Source organism: Hoplias malabaricus, chromosome X2, assembly GCF_029633855.1.
Source record: "Hoplias malabaricus isolate fHopMal1 chromosome X2, fHopMal1.hap1, whole genome shotgun sequence".
NCBI lineage: Eukaryota > Metazoa > Chordata > Actinopteri > Characiformes > Erythrinidae > Hoplias > Hoplias malabaricus.
The window spans coordinates 13,442,181-13,458,765 of NC_089819.1; the positions used below are offsets into that span (position 1 = coordinate 13,442,181).

Here is a 16,585-nt window from a genome sequence, read left to right on the forward strand (position 1 = left end):
AGTGTTAACAGGATTGACTAATACGCAGAACAGCGCCCCGGGAGACAGTTCATGTGTTTGTGAGCTCTGTTCTTTTTTCCACTCAGGAGCAGAAGCAGGTCTTTACGAATTAAGGGGCTCAGTCCGCAGTGCTGCCATCCAGCGGCCGCTCCTGGGAACTGTTGCAAAATTTGTTCCCGCAGATATTTTAAAGGACGGTTTATGTTTACAAAGAGTGTAAAAAATTAAACAAATAGAGACTAATTTTTTTTTTATCTCAGAGTGATGATATGCTTAATACACAGAAGTCACCCACCGTGCAAAAAGCAATCGCTGGCCAAGCTCCTGTCAGCTCCTGTAGAGTAACCTCGCGGCTAAGTGGGGGGAGGGGAAGAGCATCTTCTGGACCAAGTGGCTTCACAAACTCCTCCACAAAACTCTTCAGATATTTCAGCGCCTCGTCCCCATTTTGGACCTAAGTCTGACCGCTCCATCACACTGGAGTCTCTGGCAATAAATACACAAATAAACAAAAAATAATTTAAAACAAACAAACACTGTAATTATTTCAAATTTTAAAAGTAAACATTAGCATATTCTTAATGCTTGATGTTCAAGCGGAACAGATGGTCTGAATGCCATTTGATTGCCACACTGAATTGTTGCAAAATGCGTTAAATCTGTAGAAACGACCTTCTCTGTCTGTAGATGCAATGAATATCATCCCCCGTTCTACACTCATTGATCTTTTTATTAGATCCTTGAATAAACTCAGCCCATTCAGCTGTCTTAGATCAATAGTCAGTAAGTCAGCAACTTCACGACTGGCAGTCTTGACCAGGATCACTTGGTGCAAGGTAGTAATCAGCAAAAAAGATCAAGCCGACATTTCACTTGGTTTAAGGGGTAATTTATGAACACCAGGAAGAGAGTGTGTCCTAAGACGATACACTGGGGTACACCTGCCTTCACAGGACTAGTTGTCGATGATCAGCGATCCATTACATCTCATTAAATGTAGTGGTCTTGTAGCAAACTAGAGGACCTCACAGCTCTTGATATTGATGTTCTGAAGGCAAGCATCAGTAAGACAGTACAAATGTGGAATATCGGGTCTGCTGTCATCGAGGGTAGCTGTGCCTGATCCACTCATGTCAAGGTACCACCATGGCAGTGTCACTGGAGCACTGAGAATGATCCACAACCCAAATGACACCTGCTTTCTGGTGTAGAGATAGAAATGCGCAGCAGGCTGTAATCTCAGAACTACAAAGGGCACCTACCTGTAAATGGCTCCAAGCAGAAACAGTCAGACAGTGAAAAGAACCTATCTCACATTCGCTCTGGGAGAAGTGGTTAACCTATTGCACTCCTCAAAATCAGGATTAATATAGTTGTCTTCTATTAGGTCATTAATTTTATCAGCACTATATTATCTCTTTACAATATCATGACGGATCCTGGCAGGTGGGCAATCATGGAGAAGTAGAATACCGGACGCGTGTTACTGCTGTTTCTGAAGAAAAGAAAATCAATAAAAAAAAAATTCTTGTTTTTATGGCATTTTATACAATGTTGCCACTTTTCTGGAAATGGGGTTTGCATGTGATGACATATATATATATATATATATATACACATACATACATAATTTTGTTTACTGGGTCTATATACCTTCCCACTCAATTCATTGCCACTAGTTGCAGCCCCAGTAACTACACAGGATGATCCAGATGCTAGTAGCACTGCAGTTACTCCATTACCTCAAAAGCTTAAATGTTTCAGTGTTCAAGCTCTGATAACATCTGACCAGTAATATCACTCCAAAAATGCAGTAACTCAAAGTGGTAAATATGCATTAAGTTCATATATTCATTCTACCAGACAGTACATACAAAAATACTGTACAGATACAAGCTAATGCAATAACAAATCAGCACATAACAGACATTTTATTTTATCTACATATTTATTGATGTTTTCTTTTGCTATAGATAATGTATGCTTCTCATTTGTTTGCTTTATTTTTGCTTTGGTACAGTGTGACATTTTAGACACAGGCACACATTTGCAGTGTTTTACAAATCTATACAAAGTAAGCTGCCAAAGCTGCCATTTTGTCTTTAGGTTTTTTAGGATTCCCTCTTCCACCTGGTCGCCTCCCTTTGCCCCTTCCCCTTCCCCTGCGAGTTCCACCCCCCCGGTGCATGGGATGACGCATGGTGGCATGTTTGAGCTCCACCAGGTCTTGAAAGACTGTGTCGCAGAAGACACAACCAGTGTGTTGCGTCTCTCCGTCAGCCAGTGGTGAGCGAGCTTTGTGGAAGTCCACCATCACGAGCGAGGCCTCGCATGACTCACAGCTCTCCTGAGAAACCTGCACTTTGTGGGCCTGCTCAAAGAAATGCACCACAACGTTGCACTTGTTGCAGGCCATGCGCCACTTGGGGCCAGAGTTTGGGTCAAAAACGAGAACACCTGTCTCACACTCCACACACTGACCAATTCCCAGAGAGTTCAGAGAGTGCGGACAGGAGGGATGAGTGCACTCGTTACAGCCCATACCTGCAAGAGGGGGAGAGAAATTATTTGGGGGTCTTTACAAAAGGCTTCACAACAACACCTCAGTCATGTTCACATCCTGAAGAGAAAACACACTTTTGCATGTTTTAATAAATATATTTCTATTTATTTGCATACTAGGTTTAAAAAAAATCCAAAAACATAAAAATTTACTTTAAAAAAGTTATGGCATGTGTTGTCTAATGTTTTTTTTGTTTTGCTTTTTGTTCTTAACATATTAATCTCAGAGAACATAAAAATTACACAGTAAAATTAGTTGAAAAAGGCAATATTTTATGTTCCCTGGAGATGTAAATGTTGACTCCTTTTCTCTTGAATAAATGTACAATTGGATTTCAGCCCCCACTCATACATTACTGAGTAAAGTAAAAATGATGAATGTGATAATGACTATAGTACCTTTCTTCATGTCTCTGAAGGGGGGGTTGCTAAAACAATAAGGGCAGAGGGGGTAACTTTTGCCCCTGGAGCCAGAGGTCCACAGCACCAACTCAAACTCATCCAGAGGACACTTCAGTTCCTTATACAATTTAATGGCTCCATTCTGAGGAAGACTGTATGTTTCATCACAGTGAGAGCAGTGCAGACGACTCGGTTTCGCCTGCGAAAGACACATGAGACAAGGATGATAAACAGAGGGAGTGTCCATTTCCTTCCTTTTCTTTGTCTTTCTTTCCTTCCTTCTGTCTATTTTCTGTCTGTTTTACTCATTACATTCTCTAGTGGCCATCAGTTCTTTACAAATATGCAACTTAACCATGGTCTAAGATTTGAATGAGAGCAGCCTGATTTGGCATAGAATTATTTAATAAATGCATATGCATAAATAAAAATCAAGGTCCATTTTAAGAAGATTGGGAGCAACTGCATGTCTAAGCTCATGAAGACGCATGTGTAACGTCATTCAGCCAGAAGTCCTCAACGTTCAAAGACAATCATCAAGGTCTGTTATAATGTGGAAAAATGGAATGAAAGCATTGCTTCACAAGTGAATATGATTTATTCATGACATTTAAAAAAATAAAAAAGCAGTATTATTGGCTTTCATTCATTTGTAACTAGAGGATTTAAAAGCTCTGCCCACGTAAGCGTATCTCTCCTTCCTCATGCTGAAGGTCATTACCTGCCACAGAGGACATCATCACCATATCTATGGTGTTTTCTAAACTTTGAATGACGTCATTCTGATGCACTGCATTATTCTGATATCTGGCCTTATGCAACAATTTGGGTCTCACTCAGAAAAGACTGCTATCAACAACTGATAGGAATAAATAGAATAGAAAACCCTTCCTTAAAACATCCAATAATACTCTATGAAACAAACAGGACATTGTGATGAAAAGCAGTGAATTTTGAAGTTAGTGTCAAACCAGTTCCATTTGGTGCTCTGCATATTAAAATGTTCTCAAAAAAATCTCACATATTCAAGTAAAATAAGTATTCGAGCAGTTAAATTATTCTGATTGTTTCAGGACCTAAGGGATGACAAACACAAATTACTTTTTTTTCCTTAAGTGTGCATAAATAAGTGTGTAAAATAAAATAATTACAATAGTAACGCAAAAGCATTTTTAAATGTAATTTATTTGAATTTCAGCAGTCACCATGGTTTTAGCATATACGAAGCTTCTTCAGTCCTATGTGGATGGATATTGTATACACCTTTTTCACTTAAGAAAAATTGCTTGAGACTGATGTAAGGTTTGTTTTCTCACGACTTGACTTTTGTAACACACTAAAACATTGAAACACTGACTTACAGCTTCCAAGGACTGATTTGTAATGTATTGAATGGATTAGAACCACCTTACATCATGAGCTGTTTGTCTCTGCTGAAGTAATATGCTCTGTGTTTTTTATGTATGGTATGTGAATCTCTGTATGGTATGTTTTGTATCAATAGACGTCAGGTTTTGCTTTATAAACAGACCCATCTGTTTGGCCCGTGTCTTTTGTCAGCTCAAACATGTGGATGAATAATATATAAATTATGAGTGTGCGCTGGTTTCTTAAGAACCAACTTCTCATGTTTTAAACTGTGCATAAAAGAATAAAATATATTCTGCAATATTCTAGCCTAGAATCTCACTTTAGAGGTTTTGAAACTAACAGATATTTATACAACTGATTGATCTACCAATAATTTTTCAATCATTGAAAAATTTATGCTTTCCCTGATTCCTCTCCCTCTGCTTATGTAATCATTTAAAGTTGTGAAATAAGTGATTTATCTTTATCATGAAATAAATGAGCAGAATGGATGTTGTGTCTTTTGGCATATTGCATTCTGTCAGAATGACTGTGTGTATGATCGAAACTCCACAAACACCCTGAAATGTGGGTGTCAAAACTCTCATAGGAATGTCTGTACATTCAGCAGCCATCTAGGCAATGACCCCGGAGAGTTATGTCCACTCATAAAAGACCAGGTTTTATCTCTTTGAATGGAGGGAGACGTTTTAAGTAGAAAAATGTAAAATAGCAATTTTTCAAAAACATGTTAGAAATCCGTGCTGGAATTTTGCTTCCCTGTACTCTACCTGAATGTACTTCATGAACCGATGGCACTTTCCACAGCGTGAGTGTGGCTTCCCGGTAGCAGCAATGGGTGAGAAGGATACCTCCATGAGCTCATCCATACCTAACCAACACACAGAATTAACAACCCTTCATTAGCAGTTATAAACAATACTGACAAGGGTAATGTGGACAGAGATGCAGTGATTAGACTTTTAGGTTTTCTTAAGGGATTTTGGTTTTCTTAAGGGAGTTTTTGGAAACAATGATGGCAAAAGTAGAACTGAAGTCATATGTCTATTCATTTTAAGTTAAACTGGAAAAACATACCAGCAATAGAGTCAACGAAGTAGTGAAACTTCCTCTTAAAGATGTCAAGTGTGTGCTGAAGAACTTGGTGAAAGTTTGCTTTCCCCAGAGCGATAAGATTCAGCTGCTTCTCCACAGCACTCCGGATTGTGGGCAACACCAATTCCACATCTAACATGTATACATAATAAATAGATGAACAGACAGTAAACTTACTCAGATATGAGATCTAATGTGGATATAATATCAACAAATACAAACAAAGAAACAAGAAATAATTTTACACAGAAATACAATAGCATTAACAAAACAAGACTAACACAATTGAGAAAGGTTTTTTATTGAGTGATGAAACATGCATAAGCCTAGCAAAATAATTTCTTCTCACCTATCTTGTAGTAGCCATGAACAAGGACAATGCCCAAATTGGTGGGTTTCAGTTTACGCCCACTCTCCACAGTTACATAATTCCTCTGACAGATATTATTGATGTGGACAGGGATACTTGCATCAGTACCTGGACAATATAAAACAAATGGACACAGCAAACATAGTAACTGAATACATAGAAAATACCACAGCATGGAATTTATCATACCAAATACCATAGCTAACTATGTTGGAAGATGGGGCTTGATGATGTATTGTCTATAGTTATACATATTGCCATATGATTCCAAATCAAAAATTCATCAATTTATCAAGACATATTTTAGAGTAGAAAACCTGTACGAATGTTGCCACAATTCTTCTTATTATTTTTTTTTAAATAAACAATTCTTTTTCATTTATAAACAATACATAATATACAACAAATACATGACTGAAAAATACCACAAACCCCCCTATCATCTCACCAACTCCCCTCCCCTGTCAGTTTTGTTTATTAACACCTGCACAATTCCACAAAGTCCTCTTCTGCTTTGGACATAAATACTAATAAACAAAAGTCTAACCACAGATACTTTGGTACACACACACACACACACACACTTATAAAAAACATATAATAATAATAATAATGTAGTATCCTTGCATATTGTAAACACTACTTTTGTCCATGTTTCAATTACAACATAACACATGAAACAAACCATGCATCTCCCCACTGTTATTAATTTCCTTTGTCTAGTAAGGCTAAATATTTGCCCCACTTTCTCCCATATTTACGTTATGGGATTTATTTATTTTATTTATTTATTTATTTATTTTATAAATTATTTATTATTTATTTATGTTATTATGTAGCTTACACAAAGTATTGAGTGAATTTACATTTGTTTACTGTTTAGTATAATCAAGCATTAGCTTCTCACCAATTCCGTGTTTCTCCATGAGTGTGATGAGCTCAGCCTCGGTGAGATAATCTGGTGGGCTGGTTTGTTTCTCCAGCAGTTTGATCTCATCCACAGTAAAAGTATCTCCTTTCTCACAAGTTGGCAAAGCTTCCTCCAGCGGAATACCCTGCCATGGCATGACCTCGGTAAAACCTAGAGGGTGAGCCCATAATCATACACGCACACACAGGTCAGCTTTTCTATAATCCTGTAGTGCTCAAGTCCCAGAACCCCGCTTATTCTTAAAGAGTGCTTTAAATAAAACAAAATTCTAAACTTTGAATACATATCACATTTGTCAAACAAGTTGCAAATCGTTTCAGTGTTTAACTGGACACCAGATACTACAATCTGGTTTATTAATGATTTGTTTCTACTAACATATTTAAATTGCAAAGAACTGACCACAGTAATCATAGAGGTAAAACGGCCCTTCTGTAGAGGCACTTACCAGCAGAGATTAGAGTCTTCCCAGTGCAGGAGAAGCCCTCTGTCCCAATTCTGAAGGTGATGGTGGTCTGCAGATATTTGCAGTCATGGCTGACTGTAGCTATAAAGTGTCGTGTGATGTACTCATACAGACGCCACCCATCACTGCCTGTAAAGTAAGAAAAAACAGAACACTCAGTTTAAAAATATTTCAGGTTAGTAAATGCTGTGTGACATTCTGAATTTACAATGCGACCTACTGGCCACCTAAACCTAGAGAAAAGGTTGCCCTCTTCATCCATCCATCCATTATCTGTAACCGCTTATCCAATTTAGGGTCGCGGGGGGTCCAGAGCCTACCTGGAATCATTGGGCGCAAGGCGGGAATACACCCTGGAGGGGGCGCCAGTCCTTCACAGGGCTGCCCTCTTCAGAATCTTCTAAATTTATTTACATATTTATATTTAAATCTAGAATAAGTATAGCACTCAAATATACGAGAGGCATCAGTACATGTCATAAAGCATTAACTATCAGTGACTTATACAAGGTAGCAGCACTACTTCCAGTCAAAAGTGTATAAAGACTTCAAAGTGTCAAGCAAAGCCTAATTTATAATAATTTTTTCTTAAACTAAACAATATTTGGCACTATATTGTTTAAAAAGGCAAAACACTGTTAAAAGCCCATAATGATGCACATTCTCAAGATTATACTTTTCCTTAAATGTTACAGCTTTGTGTCAACAGATTGTTTTGACTGGATGTGTAAAGACTACATAAGTGATAATGGCTTAAATACTGAATGTGGGTAAACATGAATAAATGGTCCTGTAAACTTACCTTCTAATTCAGAACATTACAAATGCTTTTTTAAAAATCAGAAACGGTGTCACAAAGAGAGGTCTTACCAAGCTCGCCCTCAGAGGCAGACCTCATAGGGGTTATTGGGGGGTGGTCCCCTGCATCCACTCCTTTCCTTGGCCGGTTTATGCCTTCAGATAGCAAAGCTTTCACCTTTAGTGAAATTCACACAGGTACGGACACAAAAAGGAGTATAGTTTAAACACCATCTACTTGTATCTTGTTATATTAAATTGTTAAATTCCTTTTACATGTTTTCATTATTGTTGTCCTTCTCCTATACTGATATACAAAATACGAGGGTCAGTGAGACACTCCACAATTTACCAAACCAGAAATAACAGACATAACAGAGTGAATGTGACGATTATAAGACTCACGGTTTCTGCCCAAAAAGAGTTGTTGGCCTGCTGTCTGAGTGTCCCTTTAAGGTCAAAATTTTCAGGGTAGTGAGTGGTCTCTGTGCGAGGGTAGCTTATATAGCCTTGCGTGTACAACCGCTCTGCTATCTGCATGGTATGCTGCGGACCCATTCCTATACACACAAACACAAAACCTTAGTGACATTCAGGAAAACAAGACCCATATGCATGCAGTCAGACTGTTTTTTTTTTGGTTGTTTTTTTTTTTTTTTACACAAAAGATAACATTTCTTTCTCCTTGGCAGTGTAGAATATATAAGATAACCCGGCTCATCTTTCAAAATAAGTGTTTTGGAAGAGGCTGCTTACCTAAAGCGGAACTGGCCACTCGTAACATCTCCACTGTGTTCAAGGCAAGAGGTCTCTGCTTGGCTTTCTCTTTCTTACTGACTGACTCAACCTGACGAACAGAAAGTTGTCTCAGTGCTATGAAAAGTGCATATTAACTGTACAGCAATTAGCCTAAATATTCATTATAAACCTAAGGGGCAAAAGCACACACCACAGCTTCTCTTGCTGTCTTTGTCATACTGACAAACATCTGACCGATTTCTCTGTCAAACACTCGCACACGGTCCCAGTCCAATGTGATTGGACTCTCCTTCCCTTTAAAAACCTGTTTTTAAATAAGGAAAAAAAAATCAAATAAAAGAACAAATTCATTAGCAACATTTTTTCAGCACTTAAATGTCAGTGCTCACCTGGGAATTACAGAAGTTTATATATATATATATATATATATATATATATATATATATATATATATATATATATAAATAAATAAATAATAGAGCTTAATGTCTAGATTTCTTTGCGGCTATTAATTCATGAAAATAAATATGACATGTACAAAGTTCTATAATAGACCTTATATAAAGATACTAAAAAAGAGAGCATTCACTGTAGTTTGGAATTAACCTGATAATGTTTTCTCCCATACATCCATTTTTCCATGTTTTATAATGGCATCACATAAACTTTATATACAAAACTATTGGAACACCTGCACATCATACCTACAGAAGATTTTGAAACCCATTCTAAATCCATATGCATTCATACAGAGATGGTGCCACGTTTGCAGCAATACCAGCTTCCACTGCTCTGAAGACTTCTTACAAGATTCTGGAGTGTGTCGGTGTGAAACTCTGCCCAGTCTTCCAGAAGAGTATTTGTGAGATACGACACTGATTTTAGATCAGAGGGCCTGGCTTGCAATCTCTGTTGTATTTCATCCCAAAAACATTTGCTGATGTATGCGAACATTTTAGAACACATTCTTTCAAAAATGTTTATAATGCCAGAATTCATTAGCTAGGTGCTACATTTCATAGACACACATTTCTGTAGCAATGGGACATACAATACTCACAATACACTCCCCTGCCCCTCCCCTTCTCTTGTCCTGTGCATGAGTATGAACACCTGCTGCTGATTGGCTAGAATACTTGTGTTTCTCTGTCTGAGCCACTTACAGAACCAAGGCTCACTTAAAAAGGGTTATTTTCCAGCACACAAACAGACCAAACAACTAGCAAACTAAGGAAATATCTGCTGAATTTACTAAGTGTGTATTGGACTGAAATTGTATACAGCAACTTTAACTGCTTTAAGCTTTTCTCAGTAAACAGTCACTAATCAAACATTTTGAAAAAACAAAGTGCCAAAATGACAAGGAAAAAGTACTAAAATGTTAGTTTGGTACTGTAATATGGGACTGTGGATGATCATCCAGATGTAAAAATGTCAAAAGATTTCATTGTGCTTACAGAATTTTGACCGGATATGTGGAATGCGATTGTACAAACCATTTTTACAAATAAAATAACAGGAAGCTGACCTTGGCCTGTATGACCCAAAATGTCTCAGGTTTGAAAGACTGGATTTTGTCATGACGCTCTACACAGAAGCCAAGAGTTGGTGTCTGGCATGGGCCGAATGAAATGAGAGAGGAGTCTAAATTGCCATATTTTCCCTGGAAGTACTTGGTCTGGAATCTGAAAAACACAGAATATTTTATAGGCCCATATACTACATACAGTAGAGTAATAACGCAGTCTGTAGTACCTAATAAAGCCGTAATACCTTGTGAAAGCACAGCCAATGCGGAGATCCAGCTCCTGCCGAGCATCCACAGATAGAGCCTCATTCTTATTTGGTTCTCCCAGTCGGTTCATGGCATTCCAGATGTCCGTCTCTGTGATTGAGCTGAACTTTGCACGGTAAATAGTTCTCTCATTACTGTGCAGTTTATTCATTACTGGTTGAATGGCATCCAAGACCTAAAATATAACAAATCAAGACATACATCTTTTACATTTAATTTCTTTCACTTATCCAGGGATATAGTAAATTATGACTTACCTCAAAACAAATGTTCTCTCCTTCTTTATCACAATCCAGCCACAAGACAACATAGTCACAACCTTTGGCTTCAACCTGTGAATGGTGAGAACAATATCAGGAAGATGGATTTTTATTTAATAACAAGCTATTCATTTTCATGCACATCTTCAGCTTTACACTGACATAAGGATTCAGAAGTGGCACCTGTAAGAACTTGACCATATTGAGTTTAGGATTAGCTTCTTTCTTCTCTGTTGGTGCTTTGCTGAACAGTTCAGCAGGATCCACTTTGTCCCAGTTATTGTATTTCCCTTTCAGTGAACAGTGTCCAAATCATAGTGAAGTACACATGGAGAACAGGGTAAAGTGAGTAGAGAAGCGCCAGCTTAAATCATCTGTACAACATTACCAACTGACAATTTGTACAAAATAATAATAATACAATTAATAAAAATCTAAAACAATAATAATTATAAAATATTTTTAGAATTAAAATACTTATTATTAAAATAAAAGTTATGACAAATAAGCAAATGACTTACCGGTGAAATCTAAACTCATGACATGACCACACACCGATGTCATCTTAAAGCGCACACTTTGGCCCATGAAGCTCCCCATGTACTCGTGCACTGAGCACGCTACATTCAGACCTTTACGGCTAGAACAGCTACCTGTGGGAAGACGGTTGACATCAGGTCATGATCTCAAACTGATTAATAAGTTGACCTCCAGCAGCCAAGCAGGTGAAACACAAGAAAAAAACTTTTAAAGAGCAGCAGCAGAGTGCTTCTAATTATGCATCCATTTCCTTTCACTCACCCCTAAAATGCACTCAGTCATTCATAGACAGATCTAAACTCAGGATGACGATGATGACTAGCGGTTACCATGCTTCACTCAAGGCTGAGCTTGCATTTACGCGAAGATCATTGCGTGGGAGACTGAATAATGAGCGAGGGGCTGTGACATGATGTAAACACCCCTGGCCCCTCCATGTCCGCCATATAACCCCACGTTTCTACTGGTCTCAACCATTCATACAGAGACACATAAATATAGGCCCGAGAGGAGGACAAAACACCAGCATCATCCTCCAGCTCCCCTCAGGCTGCCCGCACATCACCAGCTCTGCTACAATCCTCCACAGCGCTACACAACAGAATGCATCAGCTACAGGTCTGGAACTGATTTTTCCTTTTTTTTTTTTTTTTTTTTTTTTTTAAATAAAAAGGTTTAACTTCAATAAGTTGAATTAGATGTCTTCCGTAAAGTAGACTGCTAAACTCTGCAGTGCTGCAGGTCAAGAGATATTTCTTATATCCCTTGTGTAGAAACTTAGTAATAGAATGTAAAATATATATATATGGTTCTTAAAGGTTTAAATTTCAAACAATTTAAACATGCAATGCAAATAATACGTATTAAAAGAAAGCATGCTCTTATATTTGTTAACATTGCTAAGTGCCCATTGCTTTTAGATGCTTCAGATTTTAAAGAAGCCTCAAAACTATCATAAAACATCTCTTCACCATTAGGCAGCGTATTTGTACAAAACTTGGGACAATCTTGGGTTGGGCAATCTTATCCGCAAAGGGCCGGTGTAGCTGCTGGATTTTAGTCCACTCAGGCCAGAGCACACATAATTTCACTCCTTTAATTAGTTGGTCTCAGGAAAACAACAGATCATGTGACCTCCTGGTTGGTTGGAACAAAAACCAGCAGCCACACCGGCCCTTTGCGGATAAGATTGCCCACCTCTGCCTTAAACACTCTGAATGTCTCACTCCTATGACCACCACTGTGAACAATCCTCATTTGATCTCAGCTCAACTCTGACTCTTGTTTATATCTTAATATTTTTAGGTTTTTATATATATTTAGTTATTTATCCTAAACATAATTATTGACTAGCTTATGTAGCTCTGAATGTAAGTGTACATAAACTTGTCTATTATTTAAGAGTTAGGAATAAAATACATAATTCCATATTCAATTCCAACTGCATGATAATCAAAAGATAGTGTTTTACATGACACTAGTGGGGCTTATAGTGTGCTCCAACTGAGAAATCACAGGAAAACGACATATCAAGTATTCATGAAAATGTCTTTAGTGGCACCATATTTTTTGCAATATTCCTCATCCACAGTGATCAACAAGTCTCCGTCTCTCCCTTTATACATGCAGCTGCTGGGTCTCTTCACCCTGACTCTCCTGATCTTAAATCCAAGTGGGTGCAGTCCCATCGGGGATCAGTGTTTGGTGGCTCAAGGAGCATCTTCAGTCTGTATTGCTAATCTGAACAGTCTGGAGGAATACTATTCTGAAGTTACTAACCAGCCCAACAGACTCAATGAGCGCAGCCTGGCTGCATGGACCTATGAGTGAGTAACAATCTGAATTTATAAAGTGTACTAATTATTCAGAACCCACTATGAAAAACTCTGTAACAACTATAATTCTAAATATATTCAGAGACTAATAATTTAGTTACTGGATGAAGCGATCACGTATAACACAGTAAAAAATGGTAATGTACTAAAAACCTGCCTTACAGTAACATTGTTCAATATTTTCATTGCAGCATGGCAAAACACACATCAATATAAGAAAAATGTTCTGCTGCCCTGATAGATATAGATGGACTAATGTAATTTGTACATTTATGACAGTTAAAAATAATATTAATAATGTTTAACGTGTTTATAATTTATTTCCTCTGATTTGCAGGAAAACCAGTGATCTGACCCGTGTGCCACAGGTCATCTATGAAGCCAGTTGTCTAACCAGTCACTCGTGTACTGGAGTTGAGAGTGGCGCCAGTGTGGAGAGTGTCCCTATTGCTATCAAAATGCCTGTCCTCCGTAAATACCCAGGCTGTCCCTTCCCCTCGATGGAGTTTGAGTCTGTTAACATTGCCTGTATATGTGCAAAAGCACGACAGATCTAAAGACATTTTGATAGATTATTATTTAATTTATATTGGCTAGTATTGTTGCTGCTATCGCCCTCTGCTCTAACAAATACATTTTCAGGCCTTCCCATTTACTTATTAAAAGTATGGAAACAAAATAAGGTCATCAATAGCTTGAGCTTGTGAAATAATGATGACAAATACATTTAATATATCACATTTTGTGTGCATGTGAAAAAAAACATACATGTATCTGAATGTGTAAACATGTAAATGATATATTATGTATTCTCACATATTCAAGTTTGTGGATGTTTAATAAAGGTTTGCAGCTGTGTACATTTTTTGTTCATGTGTGAAAATGTTTTGCACTCCCAGATGTAGCTGTAGAATTTGTGAATGAGCAACTCAAATGTTTAAAATATTATTTTGTTATTACCTTGACATCCCAGCCCCTAGTGCTTGACAATATGGCCAAAACTTATGTCATTATATATTTCTTAACTTTGGTCGATATAATATAAATCCTACATATCAATAGCATAAAAGCAACAGAGAAACTGCTAAGAACAAATATGAAATATAACATCACCTTCAAATATATTGATTTTATCTATATTAATTATTAATTATACTAAATTTAAAACTGAATGCAATAAACTGAGGACAATGTCCTGTAACAAATGTCGGTCAGTAATTGATGCTGTAAACAAAGTAGAATTATATATAAGCTGTTACAGATAATGAATGAATGAATGAATGAATGAATATATATATATATAGAGAGAGAGGGAGGGAGAGAGAGAGAGAGAGAGAGAGAGAGAGAGAGAGAGAGAGAGAGAGAGAGAGAGAGTGGGGAGTGGGGTTATCTGTGACAGATGAGTGAGGTTCTTTGTGTTAGTGGAGTGTGGTTCTCTGATAGAGGAGTGGGGTTCTCTGATAGAGGAGTGGGGTTCTCTGATAGAGGAGTGGGGTTCTACGTGATAGAGGTGTGAGTTTCTCTGTGTTAGGGGAGTGAGGTTCTCTGTCAGAGGAGTGAGGTTCTCTGTGTTAGAGGTGTGAGGTTCTCTGTGTCAGAGGAGTGAGGTTCTCTGTGTCAGAGGAGTGAGGTTCTCTGTGTTAGAGGTGTGAGGTTCTCTGTGTCAGAGGAGTGAGGTTCTCTGTCAGAGGAGTGAGGTTCTCTGTGTTAGAGGAGTGAGGTTCTCTGTGATAGAGGAGTGTGTGGTTGTACTCACCTTTAGAGAGGATCTTGGCGATGGACTGAGCGAGTGAAGGTTTCTCTGCCACCATCAACACCGTCCGCATCTTTCCGGCTTTTGCGTTACACAAACTCAGCCTCGGTTATTAAACACCGTCCCAAAAACACTCCACACTTTAAACTCGCCGTCTGTTTCTGTTAAAAAGAGACCACACAAACCACCAAGTGAAAGACGCTCATCATCCGGGTCATGATTTTCCAAAATAAAAGTTTTCGAGACTTATTAAAATACACATTGACCGCCAGGTGACGCTCGCTCCAAAGCCCTCGTCAAGAGAGATGACATGGTTTTCTTTTCCCAATTTGATTTTTTCATTGTAGATGTGAAAAAAAAAATATATATATATATATTTTTTTTTCACATCTACAATGAAAAAATCAAATTGGGATAAGAAAACAATGTCATCTCTCTTGACGAGCTCTTTTTTAAAATTAAAATATATTAAAGGAAAAATTTTAAATGAAATTCTTCCATTTCTGTTTAAGAATATATAATCATTATGGTAGAGATAACGTGACAGAGTTGTATATTAAATTATAGAATGATACAGTAATTGAAATGTAGTGTTCATTCATACTTTAATTTCTTGTGGCTGCTTTCCTCACAAATAAAAACACCTGTTTTTGAACTGTAAAAAGCAACAGGAGGAAACCCACACATACAGGGGGAGAACACACCAAACTTCTCAAAGACAGTGACCAAGGCGGGGTGTGAACCAGCCCCAGGACCCTGGAGTATGTCAGTGACACCTGCAGTATTGTGGTAGTGTTATACAGTGATTCTGTAATTGCGTTACTGTTATAATGTTGTCTTGTGATAAACTGATTAAGCGAGCGGTATTGTTATAATAGAGTGGTACTGCTATATTGTTTGTGCTGAAGCGATAGAGTGGTAATGTGCCTGCAGTTGACCACTAGGTGGCAGCATGAAACTGCAGTCAACACTGCTCCAAAACCGAACTAAAAAAAAACAAAAAACGACAAAATACCACACAAACACGAACATGTTCAATCTCTTTCATAAAATAGATGTTGTAAAGCACTTTCGCATTTATTCTCTCTAATTTTGAGGTAAGGTATGTTTTAATATTCTAGTTTGGTAATAATAATTTGAAATGATCTCAAGTCTCGAAATACACAATAAAACGGTTATTTTTCTCATTTTATTACTACTGTATAAATCATTTTACACTCAGATATCTCAATCTATCTTTGCTGAATAATTTCTTCTTAAAATTACGTGTAATTTACGTGCATTGCTCAGTATATTTGACCGTTTCTAATCTTATGTTGTGTGCTGTGTAATGAAATTACAGTAGAAATTCATATTTAGAATAAAATGCTTGATGTGCCTATTCCTGACCTTGTCGTTCATATTTAATTCAGCTGTAGCCTGGTTAAATTACTGAAGAGATAATATGAACATGTGGTTGGTAAATATCTACATCATCTGTAAATTTTGCTTGTGAAACATATTGAAAATATAAAATGATGTAATATTTGTTCTACCATTGATGACATCCTCTCCTCTGCTTCTTAATTGTTAATGAAAACTGAATCTTTAATACTATGGATCAACCTCATGACCTCTGAATGTAATTTGTTAAATAAGAACATACCAA

General features: G+C 37.5%; 2 protein-coding genes across 2 annotated transcripts; one reads left to right on the forward strand and one right to left on the reverse strand.

Moving 5' to 3' along the window:
- Nucleotides 1-1,979: 1,979 nt before the first annotated feature.
- Nucleotides 1,980-15,145, reverse strand: LOC136676735 (DNA topoisomerase 3-beta-1-like). The gene is made up of 17 exons (XM_066653932.1): nucleotides 14,941-15,145; nucleotides 11,331-11,462; nucleotides 10,993-11,099; nucleotides 10,807-10,881; nucleotides 10,528-10,724; nucleotides 10,283-10,439; nucleotides 8,945-9,058; nucleotides 8,752-8,842; nucleotides 8,401-8,555; nucleotides 8,068-8,173; nucleotides 7,180-7,326; nucleotides 6,708-6,881; nucleotides 5,780-5,908; nucleotides 5,413-5,562; nucleotides 5,106-5,206; nucleotides 2,962-3,163; nucleotides 1,980-2,544 (listed from the first exon to the last, which is right to left on the reverse strand). Exons 1-17 carry the CDS (start codon nucleotides 15,008-15,010, stop codon nucleotides 2,066-2,068), a joined length of 2,586 nt encoding a protein of 861 aa, XP_066510029.1. The 5' UTR covers nucleotides 15,011-15,145; the 3' UTR covers nucleotides 1,980-2,065.
- Nucleotides 11,655-13,741, forward strand: LOC136676518 (uncharacterized). Its single transcript, XM_066653607.1, has 4 exons — nucleotides 11,655-11,753; nucleotides 11,835-11,967; nucleotides 12,941-13,175; nucleotides 13,522-13,741. The coding sequence occupies exons 1-4, from the start codon at nucleotides 11,655-11,657 to the stop codon at nucleotides 13,739-13,741; spliced, it is 687 nt and encodes a 228-aa protein (XP_066509704.1).
- Nucleotides 15,146-16,585: the final 1,440 nt, after the last annotated feature.